This window comes from Onthophagus taurus, chromosome 2, assembly GCF_036711975.1.
Source record: "Onthophagus taurus isolate NC chromosome 2, IU_Otau_3.0, whole genome shotgun sequence".
NCBI classification, from domain to species: Eukaryota; Metazoa; Arthropoda; class Insecta; order Coleoptera; family Scarabaeidae; genus Onthophagus; species Onthophagus taurus.
The window spans coordinates 5,275,614-5,291,435 of NC_091967.1; the positions used below are offsets into that span (position 1 = coordinate 5,275,614).

Below are 15,822 nucleotides of genomic sequence, written 5' to 3' on the forward strand. Positions count from 1 at the left end.
ATACAAGCAATTTAAAATTTTAACTTCGCACTAGCGCCATCTGTTGTTGGCTAGTTGCTTTGAATGACAACATTTAAATGACAATATATTTGAAGGCGCAGAGCTAAGCACGAATGTTTCTAGTTCTAGTGCGTAGAAAATATAATTTCGAGCACTACTAAGCATACAGAGAGCCTGATATTGTTGCCTTTATAAAAATCAGTCAACAAGGTATAGGGGGCCACAAAGACAAGATATAGATGACACCCAAGGCATCATCACTTGGAAAAGGATATCTTATAACAAATCAGAACGGTGAACTAAGCTGCAATAAGCCAAGACTCACAGAGGGTTGTTGGGTCATTAATGATAGTGTACAAAAATTGCAAATCAAACAGAAATCATAAGATCAATAGCTTTGGTAAAATTAGAAATATAGTTCAGAAATTATTTGGATAATTTTAAATGGGTGTAAATAATACTGTTGAAGTAACACAATTTTTATTTATGGATTTATTTATTTAAAGTGTTTTGTGTGTATTTAAGTACAACGAACGCTTTTGTATTAATTGTAACCTGATAATTATTTTAATAAAAACACGACGTTAAAAATACTAAGTAGTCTTGAAATGTCTTAAAGATTTTTTTTTAGAATTTATTTTCGTCAGTGTAACATCGGTTCACTTTTTACCAATTCTTTTAACCAACTAGCTTTATCTTTAAAGGTATTTTTTAAACTTTGAATTATTTTTGAAAGCGTCCGACAGAAAATAAATAAATAACAACAATAACGTTATATTATTGCGTATTATAATTAAGTTAATAATATTATTATGTAAAAGTAATTTAATTAATATTTTAATTAATTAAAAAAAAAAGAAAATATACAACATCCCTTATTCTTTTCTTGTATCAAATAACTCCATCTCCTGTTGTCTAATTCATCATTTTTTGTCTCTTTTGTACACTTATTATTTATATTATCTACATTATGTATATCACATTCTACACATTGGGTGTTAAACCCATTCATTTTTTTTTGTAACTTAAACTTGAAGCAAAACCATTTCCCAACAAAACAAAAAATAGATTTAAAACTTTTAACGTTTGTACTTGCTCTATTTTTAGCTATTTTTAGACGGATTTTCAATAAGTTTTTGTAAGCTTTTGATGAAAATTTACTTGCTAAATGTGTGTGTCAATATATTTACCTATATACAGGGTGACGCATTTTATTTTGAATTATTGCACTCACATCTTTTTTCCTAAGACTATTCAAAAACCAACTAAAACCAAATTTTATAATTATAACAGTTTATAATTTTTCAATGAAAACAACAAAAAGAAAAATGCAAAATTGCAAGCAAAATAATAATAATTAAACAACAAAATACCTATTAAATCAACTATCAAAACATGAAAAAACTCGAGTAAAGATAATTGTTGTTGTATTATGAGTAAAATAATCGATTCCAAACAGATTCTTTCGTAAATCACCCTGTATTAAGCTACCGATTATTACTCCTTAAACCCCGTTTTAAAAACTCATTTTTTATATACCAGAACATCTGTAAGTAGTTTGTAACATTCTTTGAGAAATGAAATGTATAATAAAATAATAATAAATGAGACTATTTCGGGTGGCCTCCACCAAGCCTAAGAGGGTTGAGTCTGCGTTATTCATCATCTGTATCCCCTTCACTAGAATAATCTTGAATTGGTATCGGACGTACAAAAGGTGCTGTAGTCATTTGCCTATTTAAAACAAAATGTTTTAATCTATTTTAAATAACATTAATAAATCTTACATTAACCGCCTATAATGGTTCAACCACTCTTCCACCATTTGAGCCACTAAAAGCGGCCTTTTATGCAAAAACTGTTGAGCTACCAAAATTCCACCTTCAGTTTCACATACATCCAACCATTGTCTTAAGATGGTTTCTTCTCTACCAAGCTACATACACAAATAAGTCTCAATTTTGCTAAAAAAATAGAAATTAGAAATACCTCAGATTCAACTAGAAAATGAATAGGTAACAATTTTCTGTCTCTATCAACTAAAGGAAGATAGGTACTGTGTAGCTGATCACTTCCAATGTTATTCGAATGTTGCGTGTTCTGTCGCGAATTGAGCACAGATGAAGAACACGGCTCGATTGAAACAAGGGCAGAAAAGTGTCCCCGAGTGTAACCTAAAGCTATTGGCGTTCGAATGCAGAAGGTTTGATCCCATAATAAAGGCAGATAAACACCTAAAAAATCGATTATATTACAAAAATAAATAAAGAAAAATAAATTAACCTTCAAATCTTGCATAACCCAAAGCTTCGCCCCTAAAACTCTTCACATATTTTACCCCATACACAATAATGGGACGTCTCAGAATATGCGCCAACGCAAAAACGTGTAATTGCTCTAAACTTGTACCTGGTTGACTCGCCAGAGACAATAAACTTGTCCAGTCTTCTTCCCATTGTCCCTCTTCTAATGAGTATTGTAGAAATGAGGCTTGAGAGGCTTCATATTCCTTCCATCGGGGATAAAACCTATCAGTTAGGAATTGTTTGTTAGATCAGAAAACAAAAGGGACAAAAAAAAAGTTTTATTTCATTTACATGTGTCCACCTTGACTCAAACTTTCGGCCAACGCCCGTCGTAAGGTATTGTCACGATCGAAAACACCCCAAGTTGCCTGCATCACTGAATCTAACAGACAATCGCCGGCCGAACGATTCCATAACGCATATAATCTCGAACCCAATCTAACTGTTAATTCTAGGGACCAATTTATAACCGCCGGTTCAGATTCTAATTGTTCCTGGGCGTCTTTGTCCAAGAGTTCAGTGAAAAGTTGTTCTTGAACTGGTGTTGGCAATAATTCGATTTCTAAATAAAAAAAAAATTGTTATTAAATTAAGTTACTTTCGAATATAAACAGATTTACCTGCTGGTAATGAAAATGTAGTTAATTCTGTAACAAAATTACAAGCAAAGCTGCCTTTCCGTTGTCGAATCGTCGACGTAACATGTCTTCGTATATCCGCGGCTAAATCAGGTGCTACATAACTAGGTACTCGTTTTACTCCCGAACCGGAACCTTCAATTTGCGAGAGAAGAATAGCGAGCATATCTTCACGTTGAAACCTTATCGCCAGATGAACTAACGTGTGTCCCACATCAAAGGCTGATGATCTGTTTAATATAGCGACTTCGGAAGCGGTTAAAGTCCTCGCGGGATCTCCCCCGGAGGACAAGTATGCCTCAACGGGATTTGGATCGCCTTCAATGATCCCTATACAAGCGTTTAACCAATTCCAATCGGCTTTACGACGCAAGTTTCGTATTTTACGTTCATAATCACAATTATTGGGATTATTAATGGGACTTGGTGATGTGTCTAAAATATTTGGGGAAGCTCGAAAACGATCATCCTCATTTTCTGATGGTTCTATTATAGGTTCTTTTTCTGGTTGATGGTTGTTGGTAATAGTTCCGCACATTGCGCATTTTGAAGATTTTGGCCAATTCTCATAGGTACAAGTAGGACAGCTCCATTTGGAATTTGGAGGGGCTTTTTTTGAGTTTTCTATGTTGATTATACTTGCTGGGGGACTGTTATTACGAGATCTAAAATGAAAGGTTTAAATTAAACTCATTAATGATGATTAGGAGTGCTTTTTACCTTGATAGTGACTGAGCCACATCAGAATGTTGACTTATTTTTAATGGTTGAACATGTTCCTGGATGTTGTTGGTGGAAATGGGCGCTTGAGACCCACATTGTATACAAACACTGTCCCTGGAGTGATTGATGTAAGTACAGGTTTCGCAGGACCACGAATTTCTTAACGCAAGACGTTCACAACTACTTGCAGACGTCCCTGTATGCGTATTTGATGATGAATGATGCGTCTTTTCATCATTTAATTTGTAAATATTTTCGCTAAGGAAAGGTTTGGGGCCTCGACACATGGTACATTTAAGGGATGATGGATAATTTGCGTAGGTACAATATTCACAGATCCATTTTTGTTCGGAGTTGTCATTCATTGTTAGCATTTTTTATAAGCAATTAAAGTTTGTATTATTTGCTTTTGAAAAGGAGCACTTTACGTCTTGTTAAAGTTTTAGTTTAACTTTTGTTTGTCATGAATTTTTAAACATTTTTTTTTTATTTTTTTGGTGGTGGATTTTTATATTTCAAGTAAGATTTTTTTTAAAGCAAAGACATCCTTTTGTGTTTCATACCTAAAAACCAACAAATGCGAAATTAAAAAATTAATAAATAAATAAAGATGGAAAATGAGGTTGAAGGTTTTTTTGTTGAGGGTAAAAGTGTCAAGGGTCTTACCTTCGTTTCTAAGATCGTGGACAAAGTTACGTAGATAAAGGCACAAGTTAGTGCTTGTTAAATCGCATAAAACAAACAATTTAGATACCATTGATACGCAAAAATCGATAATCTAGACGTCAAGACGGTTTCTATTTTCGTTGGGAACGTCAAAAATCCTATTTTGACGAAAATGTCAATTATAACCTCAGTCGCTAACTTCATACGTAACACTGATTACCAACAATACATAATTATCTCCCTAACCAATATTTATTTTTTAAATATAATTTAAATTCTTATTAAAAAAATAATTTATATGATTTAAATCAGTTTCTTGACATCAGAACTTTACTTAATAATATTCTTAAAAACTAGTAAATAATTTTTAGAGTCTTTTATGCCAGCTTCTTTAAAACGTCAATGTCAAAGTAAACTGTCATTGTGATAACATAAATACGATATAATTATTATTACAGCAATTTATTAAAAATTCATCGGAAATACAGCCGTAAGTTCTATCAATAACCCAAAAATAAGCCTAGAATTCCGAAATCTAACATAATTTTAAAGAATACCCCCGCTAATAATGGAAAAGGCCGAATTAGTAGAGGATATTGGTCACCCCTTTTTGTCAGAACAGGCATATATGGTACAAGCAGATGATATCGATGGTAAATAACGAATTACAAATAAAATAAGTAACAATAAATTTTTTTTGTATCTCTAGAAGATGGGGAGCAAATAACTGCAGAAAATACAGATGATTCTAACCATGATGGAGGTGATAAAATTGGAATCCCTTTGAGAGAACAAGATCGATTTCTACCCATTGCAAATGTTGCCAAAATAATGAAAAGGGCGATACCAGAATCTGGAAAAGTAAAAAAAAAAAATAATTAAGCTACTCATATTTTTGTTTTTATATCATTTTAGATAGCAAAAGATGCCAGAGAATGTGTTCAAGAATGTGTATCTGAATTTATAAGCTTTATAACGAGTGAAGCAAGTGAACGTTGCCACTTAGAAAAACGCAAAACAATAAACGGCGAAGATATTTTATTTGCAATGAGTTCTTTAGGGTTTGATCATTACGTGGAGCCGTTAAAATTATATTTACAAAAATACAGAGATGTATTTTATTTCAAATTAATTTACAAGAATTATTTAGATTAATAAAATTTTATTTTAGGCTACTAAAAGTGATAAGAATCTGCATACAAATGAAGTTTTATATGAAGAATTACCTGATGATAATTACAGTAAGTTTCAGATTGTTATCAATTAATAATAATTAATCTTTAAATGTAAAAGTTTTAGTGAAATAAATTATCTTTTTATACATTTTTCTTTCTTTTTAGACTCTTCTATGAGCGGTAACATTATATCAACTGAAACTACAACACCTGATACTGTTATATTTACTTATCAACCTGAAAATGTACAACAATTTCAATTAAATCACATTTAATCCTAGTTATCACAAATTTTCCTTTAATTTTATATTATTTAAAAAGTGAGGTTAAGTCGCTTTTGATATATTTACTTTATTTAGGAATTTATGAGTAATAATGAAACGCAAAAATAATTTTTAAAACGTTTATTATTTAAATACAAACAGTTTTATGTGGTAGTTTTACGGGGGGTTGGTTTTCCGCCTTCACGAAAACCATTACGGAAACGTCTACGAACAATTTTCAAGTAACGGCAACGACCTGTTCCGGTGGTCTTCCTCCTTTTAGCCTTGATCGACCAATTGTCTACAAAATAATTAATAAATCAATACAAAACGTTAGATATTTTTAAAAATCTACTTACAAGACCTCATTTTTGCAGAAGGATACCCGCATTGCGCACATTGACTTTTCTGGATATGATATGAGGATCTACCACATCTTCTGCACAAAGTGTGGGTTTTATTCCTACGTTTACCAAAACTTGAAGTACCTTTCGTCTAAAAAATAATAAAATTAAATTGACAACATAACCTCACATAACCTAAAATAATATTTAATAGAATAGTTTCAATGAGAAAAGTGGAACTAATATGTTGATTTGAAGCATAAACGCGTCGCTGATTAATTTTAGATGAATTTGATCGTTTAAAATAAAGGATGATGAAAATAATTAAAGAAATATAATCGAAAAATAACTTTGACGTACCATGTCTGCTGAATACTTCGCTGAAAGAGAATGTTGGTATTGGTCAATCGGTAAAGTAGATGACGTTTATTTAGAAAAATTGTGAATAAACGCCATCTATTGATTGGAGAGTTGATTTTGTTGATATTTGAAATTCAAAAACCAAAAATATTTTTTAAATATCACTGAAAATTGGTTTTAATGCTAATATCAATAAATATGATAAATTAGAAATTGTTTAAATATTGAGGCAAATCAGTTTTTTCTTATTTAAATGAAATAAAATCATTTTTTTCGTTAATTTCTTCGTTGTGGTGTCTAAAAATAATAAAAAGCCGTCGTCGAGAGTACCACCACCACCGTTTTCTCTCCTCCGTAATAAACACACTCGGCATAGTTTCGGTCAAAATAGAATTCGGTCGAATGGGGAGCAGTAGATGGCAGAATTCGGTCGAAAAACGGATCGAACAGGCGAGGACGCGTTCGCGGCACCCCGCATTAATAAATTTTTCTCGCAACGATGGACGAGAAAGAACCAGTAAACGCGCCGCGTTTCATGCCCTTTAAATCACCCACCACCCACAAGAAATCTTAATACTCAACACACAAAGTACAAAAAATACCGGGCAAAAATAATTAGGTGTTGTGCGTGCGAATTGTCTTAAAAGTATAAAAGAAAAAATGATGTTCACCGGATCTCATATTATTAAGAAGAGGAATAGTTCTCAAAGCAGCGGCGGCGGCGGGGGCGGTAGTAATGGTCAAAGGAAGTACGAAAGGGTTCGCGCCACTTTAGGGGAGGTGAGCGAAACTAACTCAAAAGTTTAAACCGGAACGAAAATAATTATTATTTTGTTAAAAAGTAAAGGAAAAAAGAAGAAGAATAAAACGGCACAGCGTGCTGCGTGCGTTTCTGTTTAATCACGCTTCTATTTTCGTCTCGACACATGTATGTATGTTTGTACGTAAGGGATGCGTAACTACGGTTATTCAGGAATCGGCGTCGTGGCGCTTTTTACGCGCCAAATTTTGAAAATTATTTCAAAATTATCTGAATAGTTTGGGATCTACCAACTAATAGATAAATAGCATTTTCATTGAAGTTTTTCTAGTTTATTTTTTCTATAATATCTGTCAAATTTTTGTAAAGTTGGTAAAATAAACGGGGAATTTTTGTTATATTATGTTTTGAAATCAATTTGTCTCAAATTGACGTTATTTAAAAAAATAAAATTCAGAATTTCATATAACTCGCAATATATGAATGCAGTAATCATAGTTACGAAACTGCTATGAACTTGCACTGTCCCACATAAAATGCAACATAGCTTAATAGTACAGGGTGTCCCAATTTCGATGTCCGCATAGGCTATCTCCGAAACTAAAAGAGATAGAAAAAAAGTAGCTTACATGTCATGATCTCGTTTTTCGAGAAAATGCTAATGCCGAAAACTCCGAACAGCTATCGTCTTTTGTTTTCGCCCTATCGGCAAAAACTGAAAATTTTGCGAAAACGACAATAGCGAATATCTCACTTATTATCAAAGATGGAGTATTATAAATAAAACATTATATGGGCAACTTTTTACGAAGAATTCAGTGGTGTAGGAAGAATTTTTTTCCGATCTTTTATTTTCGAGATTTTAGACGTAACTTTATTTTTTTAAATAGAAACCATAGTTGGCTATGACCTAAAATAATTTGTTATTTTCTTCTGATAACAAATATATATAGTGTGTGGGGCATATTTCTTATAGTTATTGAATAATTAACAAAAATTCATTTTGTTCTATCTAAACATAATGTATGTATTTAAAAGTTAATGTTGCTATGGTGATAACCATACATACTATGATGGAACATAATGTATCAAATAATTGCCAAAGTTTGTATTTAAAAATTCGATAACTACTCTTGCATTATGAGCTGGTATGATGCACCAGCATGTTAGGTGTCAAAGTATAACAAAACTAAATAAAACTTTACAATGAACTTCGAAAATTATGAAAATGTAACATGATGGAATGCTATATGTTATCAGATAAGAATGCGACGTTAGCCGCGGAATTATATTTCACAAGGTATTCGGAAAGAAGACAACCGCACGTAAGAACCTTCAGCCGGTTAGCAGAAAATTTAATAGATTTTTGGTCCATCCCCAAACCACTTGCAAAAACATACCAACATGGCCTGCAAGAGGATGAAGTCAATGTGTTGGCTTCACTTGCGATAAATCCATCAACATCTTGCAGAGAAATTGAACAAGACGTCTGACCCAAAAACCGCTGCTTCCGAATATGAAAGAAAAATATGTATAAACCATACAAAGCGGGCCTAACTCATTATTTACGTGCAGGAGATGTCAATCTAAGATTAGAATTTTGTAGATGATATTTAGAAAAATTAAATAATCTGCTGTTTGTTCAAAATGTCATCTGAACCAATGAAGTCTCTGAGTGTTCAAAGAAGGTTGAGGTTCAATGTATGGTGTGCCCTTTTAGATAATAGAATGTTGGCATATAGTATCTACCATAAAAACTTAAACTCAGGTAATACCTCAATATATCAAGGCAGCACATTGTGCTTTGGGCCGACAATTTGCCATTAAATAAGTCTCAAATGATATATTTTCAATATGACGGAGCACCAGCACATAATGCCAGAGTTGTCAGTGAATTTTTAAATACTACTACAAACTTTGGCAATAATTCGAAACAATGGGCCCGTTCAGCCGGTGTCAACTGTTAAGTTGCTATATTAGCAGTCGCGGCTGAACGATATGCTAAGTCAGCGCTGTTACGCAGCAGTTTGGTAAATATCTCAGCGTAAGTAATCTGCGCTTAGTTTGTCAGCGGTTGTGAAATTCTAGGTTAGGATTAATATTTTTTGTTTCTCCCCTTTAATTTTGAAAACTGGCAGAACTGTATAAAATGAAATGAGCCTTAAAATCAACATCATCATCCATTATCTCTTGTAATAACACAAAATTTTCAAAAATATTATTGTTGGCCATAGTTTTAGGTTATGCTGAACTGCTAATTCTCAATTGCTTGTTCAGCCGATTTCGTTCCGCTGTATTAAAGCTCATACAACTAGCTGACTGATTTAATTCAACTGTTGACACCTGCTGAACGTACCCAATGTTTTCCATCGTGGCATTGTTATCACCATAACAACATTAAGTTTTAAATACATACAATAGTTTTAGAAAGAATAAAAAAAATTGATATATTATGTTCCATCATAGTATGTATGGTTATCACCATAGCAACATTAACTTTTAAATACATACATTAGTTTTACATAGAACAAAATGAATTTTTGTTAATTATTCAATAACTATAAGAAATATACCCCACAAACTATATATATTTGTTATCAGAAGAAAATAACAAATTATTTTAGGTCATAGCCAACTATGGTTTCCATTTAAAAAAATAAAGTTACGTCTAAAATCTCGAAAACAAAAGATGGGAAAAAAATTCTACCTACGCCACTGAATTCTTCGTAAAAAGTTGCCCATATAATGTTTTATTTATAATACTCCATCTTTGATAATAAGTGAGATATTCGCTATTGTCGTTTTCTCAAAATTTTCAGTTTTTGCCGATAGGGCGAAAACAAAAGACGATAGCTGTTCGGAGTTTTCGGCATTAGCATTTTCTCGAAAAACGAGATCATGACATGTAAGCTACTTTTTTTCTATCTCTTTTAGTTTCGGAGATAGCCTATGTGGACATCGAAATTGGGACACCCTGTACAGGTATTGGGTAGTTTTGCAAATTAAAACTTTTGCTTGGAAAAAGATGATGCCGAATGTTTCTGGTTCTAAACGAAGTTTGAAGTCTGAAGACGCATGGCTAAACCCGAATGTTAAGGTCTAGTGTTAGTTCTAGTTTTACACTAGTACTGTTACTATATAAAACTAACACTATACCTAGAACTAGAATCATTTGGGTTTAGCCGTCTTTAGAGACGTGCGGCTAAACCCAAATGATTCTAGTTCTACGTCTAGTGTTAGTTCAAGTTTTACACTTTCTTGGTCTAGTGCTACATAACAATTAAAACTAGAACTAACACTAGACATTTTATGTGGGACAAAGTAGGTACGCCCTGGTTTCTATGGAAATATATTTTTGTATATTGCATTTTAAGTGAAATTCACTGTATACCAATAAATGAAATAAAATAAAAAATTTTTAATTTCAACTACTAATTAATATTTAACTACGAAAAATGTCACTAGAAATCAAAAAAATGACATAAATTGTTTATGGATTCAAGGTAATACCAACAGAAACAAAAACAAAACAAAAAATAAGCTTAAATTGTTGATACTATTTCGAAAATTCATGGTGGGTTTACATGTAAATAATACGCATCCGTGTTTTACTTAAGGAGCTATGCCTCTTTAAATTAAGTGGAAAATTTTAGTATTATTTTTACTTTCTCGCATACTTACGTAAGTGTAAAATCTTGAAAAATGCCCAACCGTAGGTAAAAACTAAAAGAATCGATGGTGATAATACAATAATGAAATCTTTTTATCACTTAAATTGTGGCTTTAACATAAAAATGATTAACTTTATCAAACTTTTCGTTTTAACGCCAATTATTAACACAGTAAATGTCAAATTCAATGTCAAATTTGATTTTCAAATTCCCGTTTTGATGGTTAAGACACAATATTTTATGAATTCCATTTGTGACGTTTAACTGTGAATGTTCAAGATACATGGGTAAATTTCATGTTTACGATATTAATTTAAGTTGAACTGTCAATTTTGACATTTGTCATTAATCATTAGAATGTTTTCAATTAGCTACAGATATACAGTGACGGACAAAAGTCTACATACATATAGCATTATATTATAAGGTGAAGTTATATTATAATTAAGGTTGAAGCAACGCAAATTGCTTCAATATAATAAAAATTAAAAGCGTCAAATAGGGACTTCCCCTACTTATTTTTATTTAGTGTGTTTTGTCGCTGTACTAACTGGTTGAAAAATGTTTATTCAAAAATGTTGATCTTCATATTACAAATTTGGCGCAAAAATACGCACCAATATGTGTCAATATCAATCGAAAAGAGAATTAGGTAGAAGTTGATTATTTCAGTATTTAAGTAATGGTAGAAGTATTTGATAGTTTCCTCCCCAAACAATGAAATACGTTTTTCTCGCCTTCCTCATGTCTTCGTGAGAGTTCGCCATAAAAGTTTCGACCGATTTTTTGTTGGATTTCTTTTTCTAATCTATAACACTTGAGTATAACACAGAGCAATAAAGCGGGCTGCCAGATGATCATTACTACCATTACAACTTCCAGAATTATTGTGATTATTGAATTTAGAAAGCTCGTTTTAATCTTATTTCAACTGAATAACTGTTGGTTAGCTGCATCTGATTATTGCTTGACAATCGATAATTTCTAGTTTACAACAAACCTGTCCATCTAGTTTTGCTCGAATTATTACTGAACAAGTTTGAATGTATATCTATAAACAAGGGTAAAAACTAAGTATACATCTTTAAAACACTTTTTAATATTTTGATCTATTAAGTTGTATTATTATTATTATGTACACTTATTTTGTCTTTTAATTAAATTTTATTTAACAACATTTTATGATATTTACCTTTGTTTCGTGGTCTCGAGATAAAATAGATAAAAATCAAGACACACGCTGTGTCTTAGTTTAATTATGTTGATTAATATTAGACTAGACTACTAAATTAATGTATTATCAAATTTTAATCTAAATATCTAAGGAAGTTCCAATTTCTTCTAGTTTAATACCCTTATTAATCGGTGAGTTATTATTAAGTTTTAGTTTACATTTTAAAGGTACAAGTTTATTTCCGGCAGATTTGCCACTAAATTTAGTCCGGTAGCGTGTAATAGTTTGAGTCAAGTGGCAGGAATGTCGAACTCGACTCTATTTTTAGTTTACGTTACGAATCTTTACTTATTACGAAATACAACCAATTTTTATTGACATTTTTTTTTGCAGAGTAAACCAAGACTTCCTAGGCAACCACAAATGTTGAGAAGTGAGGGTTCAACTAATTCCACAACTTCATTGCTAACCGTTTCAACGATAGACTCGGATCAAAGCGATTTTAGTGACGGTTTACAACGATCTAGAGGAAAACAGATAACAAGGAGAAGAGGAGCTGTTAAACATCAAAAGTAATTGCAATTCTTAAACCTCTAAACATACATTCTTATTTAGAGTAGGTGGTGATTTATATGTTAAGTGTTGCAAAACAATTAACATTTCAAATTGAATTGTTAGTGTCAAACTGTTAACAACAAATGTTAGAATTAAAATTGTAGCTATACAAACGGTTTATATAGAAAATTTGCATTGATAATATTTTCAATATGATGACTCATTCCGAGAAAATGTATTTAAATTGACTTATGGCATCATGCTTATACAGGGACTGCAAAAATTAGGGTTTTGAGTCATGTTCTACTTACATAGTCGAGATTAATAAAAAAATTGATTAATAATGTAATAATAAAGTATAAAACTTGTTTTAAATTAAAATATATCTTAAACCGTTTTCCTTTTTATTATAAATTTAATTCTTATTTTTTTAGAGTTCATGACGTCAAAGGTCACCAATTTTTAGCAAAATTTTTTCGTCAACCAACGTTTTGCGCTTTTTGCAAAGACTTCTTATGGGGGTTTGGTAAACAAGGTTACCAATGTCAATGTACGTTTAACTTCCTCATGTTTGTGATAATCTAACATACAACAGGCTTGTTTTCTTTTAATTTCTAGGTTGCCAAACTGCCGTGCACAAAAAATGCCACGATAAACTTTTAGGGAAGTGCCCCGGTTCTGGGCGCGATTCAGAAAGCACAATAGTAAGACCTTTTTAATTCCTTTTCGTTTCAGATTTATTTTTAATCTTTTCTTTTGTAGTATTTAAGAGAACGATTTAAAATCGATATACCGCATCGTTTCAAATTACACACGTTCATGTCGCCGACGTTTTGCGATCATTGCGGCTCATTATTGTATGGCATTTACAAACAAGGTCTGAAATGTGAAGGTAAGTATTGTTTCATATTATTATTATTCGTTCCGTTAAAGAGCAAATATTAAAAAAAAATTTTATAAAACGCAACTTTATTTACTTATTTGTATGTTGGGTTGCCTATGCTATGAAATTTAAAGTAATATTTGTTAGTTTAACTTTTTATTAGCACATTTATGTAAAATGGGAATCCGAATAACGAGTTTTTAAATAATTAAAATTAAAATTTCTTTTTTTATATATAAACAAAAAGTTATTTTTGATTTTATTAAAAGTTTAAACGGTTTAGTTATTTGGTGGGACGTGACTTAAAATCTTAAAACGCAAGAGTTCTATTAATTAAATTTACTCTTTAAACTCAAGAACAATTAAATTAACGTATACATCCGTAATTTACGTTTGCTTTAAGTTTATGTTTAAACCATAGAGTGTAATTAACTATTCTAATTAGTACAGTGTCACGAGTAATGTCTTATTATTTATTGTCCACGTCCATATTTATATAATTTGGTGAAGATTTATAATCATCAGGTACGCTAATAAATTAAACCATAAATCGATTGACAATTAAAAATGTACCTAAACCGTAAACTGTTGTGGTTTAATGTCATATTAATTTCGAAGCGAGTGTTTTTAATTAACGATCGAAAATTTGGCACAGAATTTATTTCGAATACCACATGCGGGTTTAAATTTAGTCCTTGACACGTTCGAAAAGTCAAAATAATGGTTTGTTTTCGTGCTATTCTCAGTTTAAATTCTCGCACGCTTAAAACACGAACAAAACCGCTTCCAAGTCTTTCTTCTTTATTTTCGACCATTTAAAAAATTAAACCTACCATTTCCAAACCCCCATTAAACAAATCGATACCAATTAAACTTTTTAATTAACTTAATTCACAATTTGGCACCAGTTTAGAATACTTTCAAAACGATTATCAGAATTAATCGAATTTTTTTTTAACAAAATAAATTTTATACTTTATAACGTCGTCATGAAATTTTCGATTGTAATCTTAGCGAAGTTAGAACCAATATTTCATTATATTTTTGCTAGCGTGTGTATTTTTACGTGTGCTGCAGTTTAATTCCTACAAAGACAACTACAGTGTGTTAATTAAGTATCGCACCCGACGTCATCATTGCAAATATGCAACCAATATCACAATTTTGGTATTGCAATACGCGATTTGCGATATTGGTTGCATACTTTTAATGATGACGTTGGGTACGATAATTAATTAACACTCTGTACATATGTCCCCTATGTGTCTAGATCGTAGGTAGATTTCCATTTACTTCTTGTTGGCCTGCTCGGTTTTCGACCGTGCCAAACAGATCTGATTGGATGGGTTGAAGATATTGGCGTAATGACAGAGTGTTTTGCCAATAGTGTCCTTTTTTTTGCAGTTTAGTTTCTGTGCCGACGTCGTGGTTAGTTCTGGTTTGGTGGTTTAGGAGGTATGATTTCTAACTTAGGGTTTGCGATATCGTCGTTTAGGAATCGCCGAATGATTAACGAGACTAGCACTACTTGTTTTCTGGTGGGACGTGGTCAACTAGAGATTAGGAAGTTCATCGTAGTAAGTGTCAATACAATCTTCGGTAGTTTCTTCTCCATGACCTCGTAGGGAAAGTTTATGGCATTTGATTTGTTCGTGGTCTTTGCAAGTACTCGATGGTTGTCAAAGGAAACTCATACACTAATCACTTCGATGGCAGTGGTTAATGTTTGAGCAAGTAACACGCTTACTGGATTGCTAAGTCAGTTTCTGGTAGTCCCTACCAGAATATCTTTTCTCCTGGCATCTGAATGTCGATTCCCAAGATTTCTACAATGAAAGAAAAGTTTAAAGCCACAAAATTATTGCTGGGTGTTAGGTTGAGTAGGCTATACTGTTCTAGAGGCTCGAATTCAACTGGTTCGGCAATTTAAATAAAATAATTAATTTCAAATAGTAATGATTTGGCTGGTGTACCAAAAATTAGATTGTTTGCTGATGGTTGTGGTGGCCAAAATAAAAATAACCATATAATCCATCTATTGTACTGGTGGCTTTACACGCATTCACCACGTAACCTTAAAGATATCGAAGTAGTTTTTCCAGTGACAGGCCATTCGTATCTCCCAGCAGATAGGGTCTTTGGAAGAGTTGAAAAGGAGTTAAGAAGGCATGCACAAATTCTTTTACCTGAATATTACCACGAAATTTGCAAAAAATTTGGAATAGATTGGCAAACTTATGATAGCATTGCTGGATACTCTTAAAAAGGTTGAAGGACTAAGCGAACAAAAAAAAGATGTTATTC

General features: G+C 32.0%; 4 protein-coding genes across 6 annotated transcripts in view; 2 read left to right on the forward strand and 2 right to left on the reverse strand.

Moving 5' to 3' along the window:
• Window positions 1-463: 463 nt before the first annotated feature.
• Window positions 464-4,530, reverse strand: LOC111427245 (ubiquitin thioesterase trabid). Its single transcript, XM_023062272.2, has 8 exons — window positions 4,334-4,530; window positions 3,665-4,230; window positions 2,927-3,609; window positions 2,598-2,868; window positions 2,284-2,528; window positions 1,990-2,234; window positions 1,788-1,936; window positions 464-1,734 (listed from the first exon to the last, which is right to left on the reverse strand). Exons 2-8 carry the CDS (start codon window positions 4,039-4,041, stop codon window positions 1,656-1,658), a joined length of 2,049 nt encoding a protein of 682 aa, XP_022918040.1. The 5' UTR covers window positions 4,042-4,230; window positions 4,334-4,530; the 3' UTR covers window positions 464-1,655.
• A 181-nt stretch (window positions 4,531-4,711) lies between these two features.
• Window positions 4,712-5,788, forward strand: LOC111427246 (nuclear factor Y-box B). 2 transcript variants are annotated; one of them, XM_023062273.2, is made up of 6 exons: window positions 4,712-4,823; window positions 4,886-4,986; window positions 5,043-5,194; window positions 5,249-5,446; window positions 5,505-5,574; window positions 5,674-5,788. In XM_023062273.2, the coding sequence occupies exons 2-6, from the start codon at window positions 4,902-4,904 to the stop codon at window positions 5,781-5,783; spliced, it is 615 nt and encodes a 204-aa protein (XP_022918041.1). In that variant the 5' UTR covers window positions 4,712-4,823; window positions 4,886-4,901; the 3' UTR covers window positions 5,784-5,788. The 2 variants fall into 2 exon arrangements, with proteins under 2 accessions (XP_022918041.1, XP_022918042.1); XM_023062274.2 differs by having other exon boundaries at window positions 5,046-5,194.
• A 109-nt stretch (window positions 5,789-5,897) lies between these two features.
• LOC111427247 (ribosomal protein L37a) lies at window positions 5,898-6,515 on the reverse strand. The gene is made up of 3 exons (XM_023062275.2): window positions 6,476-6,515; window positions 6,131-6,266; window positions 5,898-6,072 (listed from the first exon to the last, which is right to left on the reverse strand). Exons 1-3 carry the CDS (start codon window positions 6,476-6,478, stop codon window positions 5,936-5,938), a joined length of 276 nt encoding a protein of 91 aa, XP_022918043.1. The 5' UTR covers window positions 6,479-6,515; the 3' UTR covers window positions 5,898-5,935.
• A 361-nt stretch (window positions 6,516-6,876) lies between these two features.
• The window catches only part of LOC111427436 (Protein kinase C delta), a 29,674-nt gene continuing 20,728 nt past the window's right edge, over window positions 6,877-15,822 (forward strand). The window contains exons 1-5 of one of the 2 annotated variants that reach the window (XM_023062583.2): window positions 6,877-7,255; window positions 12,474-12,652; window positions 13,070-13,185; window positions 13,254-13,339; window positions 13,398-13,527. In XM_023062583.2, the coding sequence (XP_022918351.1) occupies window positions 7,136-7,255; window positions 12,474-12,652; window positions 13,070-13,185; window positions 13,254-13,339; window positions 13,398-13,527 (631 nt within the window). In that variant the 5' untranslated portion in view covers window positions 6,877-7,135. Of the gene's footprint in view, window positions 7,256-12,172; window positions 12,272-12,473; window positions 12,653-13,069; window positions 13,186-13,253; window positions 13,340-13,397; window positions 13,528-15,822 lie in introns of those variants that run through there. The other variant, XM_023062584.2, reaches the window with a different exon arrangement.